The 5,749-nt window shown below is 34.1% G+C and overlaps 1 protein-coding gene across 4 annotated transcripts in view; it reads right to left on the bottom strand.

Moving 5' to 3' along the window:
* Positions 1-1,864: 1,864 nt before the first annotated feature.
* Positions 1,865-5,749, bottom strand: part of TTC39C (tetratricopeptide repeat domain 39C) — a 104,345-nt gene continuing 100,460 nt past the window's right edge. For all 4 annotated transcript variants that reach the window (XM_068562867.1, XM_068562870.1, XM_068562868.1 and 1 more), the window contains 4 exons: positions 5,376-5,473; positions 4,143-4,247; positions 2,805-2,843; positions 1,865-2,253 (listed from right to left, as the gene is read on the bottom strand). In XM_068562867.1, the coding sequence (XP_068418968.1) occupies positions 2,164-2,253; positions 2,805-2,843; positions 4,143-4,247; positions 5,376-5,473 (332 nt within the window). In that variant the 3' untranslated portion in view covers positions 1,865-2,163. The remainder of the gene's footprint in view (positions 2,254-2,804; positions 2,844-4,142; positions 4,248-5,375; positions 5,474-5,749) is intronic.

The following is a 5,749-nucleotide window of genomic DNA, read 5'->3' as shown; positions in this document are numbered from 1 at the left end:
TTTTAGAGTCTTCAGAACCACTGTCTACCCCTTCTCCGTGCTTTACCACCAGGTTCCCAGATAAACCACAGGGGCTATCCTGCATCAAACCTAGAAGAGACAGTTTATAAATGCACCTGTCCTATAAACATACTATTAACAAAGACTTACTGGATGGTGTTCTAATGGTGTGTGTTCAGTCAAGTGAACTGAACACAAACTTATTTGAAATCTTGAAATCCCTCTGGAGAAATAAAAGTTTTTAAAGCAGTTAATATAGGAATTTTTAAAAAAATTCTCAAGTATGGGGCCTTATGTAATCTCTCAATACTGAAAAATAGTTCAAACAACATTTGAACTGAAAATTCAATTAAGTATGAACTCTGGAGCAAAAACTTCATGATTCTAAATGTTCCACAACCATAACTGAGAAGTTTGCCACATATACTATAGCCAAAAAGACAACAAAATGGCAAGAGCCATATTTTAAAGATTCATAACATTCTTCCCTTCAGCCTTGATGAAATCAGGTATCTAACATTTTTAGACATCAATTTTTCCTTTCAGAAGGCATCTATTGATCCCTGACTTCTGGATATTCCCGTTCATGCAAGTAGGATAGAAATCTTTTCTCTCTGGCTAGCATCTAAAATCCCTGCAGCAGTCAGGCTGGAAAGAAAGTCAATGTTAAATAAGCATTTTGGAAGTGAGAAAACATGAAGATAGTTTAGCCAAAGTCAGTGAGGAACAGTCATTTCTTTTGAAGAAATTATTATTCCCTCAAAACCAGATGAAGTAGATTAAAGCTGCCAACATTCTAGCTGCTCCTTCCATGTCTGTTTTGAAGAGAAATATTTTAAAGTACTGACGTCGCATGAGATCATACTTCAGCTAAAAAGATATGTAAATAAATGACACCCCAAGATGATATTCTTTATTGCAACGTAAATTTAAAAAAATATCTAACCTTAAGATTTGAGCCAGGTTAGTCACACAATTATGACAGAAATTCTTAAGTGACTGAGGTATTTAGAGTCTTCAAAACCACAGGTGTGCAGTACTGAACAAAGAGGTAAATTAGGTGACAATAAAAATTAGCAACGAAGGATTAAAAAATAACTTTGAACTCTGTTTACAATATCAATAACCTGAGCTAAGGGGAAAATGATTAAATCCTGGCAACAGACAGTCCAGTGAATCCTTCATCAGCAAATATTCTGAGGCAAAAGAATCTAACCTTTTCAAGTAATTTGTTGAAAGATTTCCAAAAATTGGTAATTAGACAATTTTATCATAAAGAAAAGGAAACACCAAAAATGTAGGTATTATTTACCCAGTCTATAGACTAGGTTTTCTAATAACTTAGCAAAATAGCTATACTTTAGGTTGTAAAACTATCTTGTTTGCTTTCACTTGATTGGCTGTTAAAGGAATAAAAGTGTCTGTCCTTTGAAACATTTTTGTAGACAATCTAGAGATAAGGATGACAACTTCAGCTGGAGAGTATTTGTTTTTTAATAAGAAAACATGAAATCCTGGGTTATTAACATATATATATATATTTTTTTTTACAATGAAAGAGTATTCGGTCTGTGGTCAGGAGACTTGCATTCTATTCATTACTCCATAATAACAGGAATAATTAATTGCAATAAGTCAATTAGCCTTTTTGTGCCTGAGTTTCATTGTCTGGACAATGGAGACATCTGTGCTATGTCATTCTCAGAAATAGTTTGAGGATAAAGTAAAACACTAGAAAGCACTTTTATTTTTTCAAAACACAATATAAGTGCTATGTCATGATACTGTTAATAATTTTACAGGTACCCCTTAGTGTTACCCAGTCAGATGTGTGCTTCAAGTAGGCATTCCTACAAGATTGCAGTTTGAATATTTAGTTGAATTTTATTTTAAAAATAATAAATCACAAAACTAAAATGTTTGAACAAGGTCACTTAACCCTCTCCCCAGGTGGTTAGTTATTATTACTATCGTCATCATCATTATTACTTTTTAGCTATGTGTTTAAAAGAGGAGATCTTTAATACATCAACCTAACTGAGAAAATGTGTCCCAGGCCCAGATGGTTTTCAGAAGAAAAGCTGATCTTCATAAGAGCTGTGTCCTCTACTTTTAAAGTGCAGAACCTGTGTGGGGAGGGACAGAGTGGGAACTTCGGGTCTGTCACTGAGGAACCAATTCCCTCATCGAAGCCAGAGCAGCATGGATACGGACGTGCAATCTGTTTTCAAAGTCGTAGCCAGAGAAATCCTCCTGCAAGACAAGAGAAAGAGATTATTAGCTAAGCTGTCTGTAATACTACAGTATTAATCACACCAAGCTTTGTACTGCCCAAAGTAAAATTCCTTACACTCCTAACAAAGGTTTCGCATTCACTTGATTTTTCTTATTCCCCAAACCTCAAACTTTATGTCCAGTTTTAAAATGTCAACTGAGCATTATTAATGCTGTCTTTGGAAAATTTCCCTCATGTTATTCCTGAGACAGTAGTCTTAAGCTGGGCTCAATGGAAGTTGCTGTTAGAACTTCTTAACTCAAGAACGCAGTTATGAAATCAACAGTTATTTTCCCACTCAAATGAGAAGAGTTTTTATAAAGCAGGATGAGCAATTTCATAGGAGCTTCAGGTGTAATTTCAGTTAAAAATCAACTGCTCACTGATTCAGTTATCAGTTTCCCCTCCAGAAATACCAACCAGGACAATCATTTCACAAAATTTCTTGAATTCAGACTCCAGAGTACACTACAGAGGATAAGAAGGGTCACTGGAAAGAGAGAGATTGAGCATTTTTAGGCATTTTTACCTTTGCTTGAAGAAGGAGACTTCTGCCTCTTCCTACAGTCTATGAATGTAAGAAAAACACATTATCTCTTAACATCTATATTTATATACACTCAAGCAGAAAATGTTATAATAGGAAGATATATTAATTCAAAAAATTCACAGTGACATAGAGGGGAGTCAAGTGCTCATTCAAGCATACTGACTCAATTTTTCTTTAATATAATGCTGTTTACATGTTTACATTAAGGCATTACTTGATAAATAATTTTTCATAATCTTCATTATTATTTTATAAAGGGCTATCATACTTTAGAAGAGTATAATAGTTTAAGATCTTACTAAAAAACCCAAAATTGATGATAATTTAAGTTTATTTGAAGTAAGTTTTTTTGAAGGCATTACTGATTGAGAATATCAACTTCATTTTTCAAGAGACAGACCAGTCTTCTTGTAGTTTATGTATATATTTTAAGGCTGCATTAAGAGTAAAAATTTCCTTAAAGAATATGGTGTTAAAAGTTTCTACCAAAATTCATAAAAATTGCATTTTCTATTTTGGTAAAATTAGAATTTCAAATGAAAAGAGTTACCAATTAAAAGCCTATCTTTGGCAAGATAAGCTACATATTTAAGGCTTAGGCTAGAATATTTCTGTTGATTTAGCTCAACTTTTAAAAAGTCCATATATTTGAAGGCTGACTTGAATTTACTGGAAATTAGAATTTTATACAGTCAATAGTATGTAATTGAGCTTCTAAAAGAAGCTACCAAGCAAATCCAGCATTATTGAAATTCACTTTAAAAAAAACTGCCCCACTGTGCTTAAATATTCATCTTAGTGATGACTGTCAAATTTATAAGGTATTCTAAAAATTTTTAAGTAATCCTACACACCATCCTCATTTATTCTCACTACAATCTTTATTAAATTGGCAAGGGAGGTATTTTTTATCCTGTTTTACAGATTAGGAAGAAGGTATGTGGTTAGATAACTTAACTGTATCATACACTAAATAAAAATAAACGGCAGAGCTAGAATTACAACGCAATTCTGTACTCTGAATAAACCACATTACATCATACCATACCACTCTAGAAAAGGCAATGATTTTGCCCCAAATGAATTTTTGTCCCCAAAGTTACATTTATCATTCTAATTCCACGGAAGAGATTACCTCCTTAAACACAGTGAGATAGGATTAATAGCTTCTTGGATTCATCCTATGTGAAACCAAGGAAAAGAAAACAAAAAAACACTATGTTCAATCAACTTACTTTAAATGAAGGATGTTTTGTGCCTGCTCACATGCACAGTTTTGCTGATGAACATAATTTAAGAAAATAGATAAGATCTTACCTCTGGTTTGTCTAACAGAAGACAGCCAAGTTCATAGCAAGCATATGGCTGAACATATAAGTTATTCTGACGACACAACTCATCTTTAACAGCTCGCTGAAAGAACTGAAAGTAATACGAATTATTTTTGGAATTAATTCATTTCTCTACTTAGGCTCATTTTCCTACTTAAGTCTCATCACATCTTTAGGAGGATGTGTATTCTGTATCAGGTTTTCTCCTTTTCTGCATCTTTGTTCCTTCCCATTTATTCTCATCCATATCTTATAAGTCCTTTATATACCTGTCTGGTGAACTTGCGCCAGTATATGTTACCCATCAGTCAGCCCAATTTGTGCTACTTATTTTCCTAGTTGACACACCAGCCTCTACTGATTTTATTGCAGAGAACATCTTTATCTGCACCTCCAAATCTGAACCTTCCATTTTAATATTTAAGACAGAAAGTAAACAAGCCAAGAACCATCTCTTGACAGGTGTCTTGACTGTATCTTACTGATACTTAAGCATATGATCTAAAATAAGCTATTTAGAGCTGTGTAATAACTATCATACCCCACACTGAAAAGTAATTTAAAATTATAATACAAGTGTATCAACACCCTAGGATTTAAAAGCCAAAGTCTCTTACTACAGTACATGAACTCTCTCACAGAATAATCAAAATAACACCTGGATGTCTGTAAAAACAAACAACCAAACAAAAAACCCAGAAAAATCCCTCCAACTACATTTGAAGATAATGAATGGTTCTTTTTCATATAATATGTTCACAGAATATCTTAAGCTAACAACTTTCTAGACCTCACCTCAGTAATGCATCAATAATCTGCAGTTATAGAGGGAGGAAAAGTGGACACAGGCTGACATGCCTGATCATATTTGTATTTACCTAGCTAGGAGGCTTCACTCTGCTCCTTCAAAATTGTCTGCCTCCTCATTTCTTCCTCCTCCAATTGAGGCTGTCATCTTTGATAAACAGCTAGTGCCAGAAAAGAAGCCCATAGGTGAAGAAGTATTCTAAGGCTCTGAAGTCACATTAAAAACTAGTATGAACCATCATCAACTTCTGGCATCTGAGAAGATGACATTAATCAAATAAAGTGGATGAAACTCACACTGCAGTGGGAGATTGGCTTTATGTAATGCTTTCTCCTTTTTCTTATTCACAAGCGTATATGTAGGTTTTCACAGTTTAGTTTCCTTAGCCATGACACCACATGAACAGTTTACCTGGACAGCATCTTCTGAGTTCCCTAGACATTTGTGTATGGCACCAAGAAACAAATACTTTAATCCAACGACAGATGAATCATCCACTTCATGGCAAGCTTAAAGAGAAGCGAAAACAGCAGGAAGGAAATACGTTCACTTAATTCCTTAAATATCATCAAGAGTTAAGCATTTCATTGTTTAGTAACGTATTCAAGTTCAAACTGAGAAGGTTTCCCTTCCTCATCCATTAGTAAGTATCCTTAGTCAAAGAAAGACAAAGATATCAAACTTCATGGTGCCAAGAAGACTCAAAATTGCATCATATTATTACTAGGTCAAAGAAGCCAATCTGAGAAGGCTGCATACTGTACGACTCCAACTACATAACATTC

Source organism: Eschrichtius robustus, chromosome 14 (assembly GCF_028021215.1).
Source record: "Eschrichtius robustus isolate mEscRob2 chromosome 14, mEscRob2.pri, whole genome shotgun sequence".
NCBI classification, from domain to species: Eukaryota; Metazoa; Chordata; class Mammalia; order Artiodactyla; family Eschrichtiidae; genus Eschrichtius; species Eschrichtius robustus.
The sequence above is the reverse complement of the archived record's forward strand: the minus strand, read 5'-3'. Positions and strand labels throughout refer to the sequence as shown.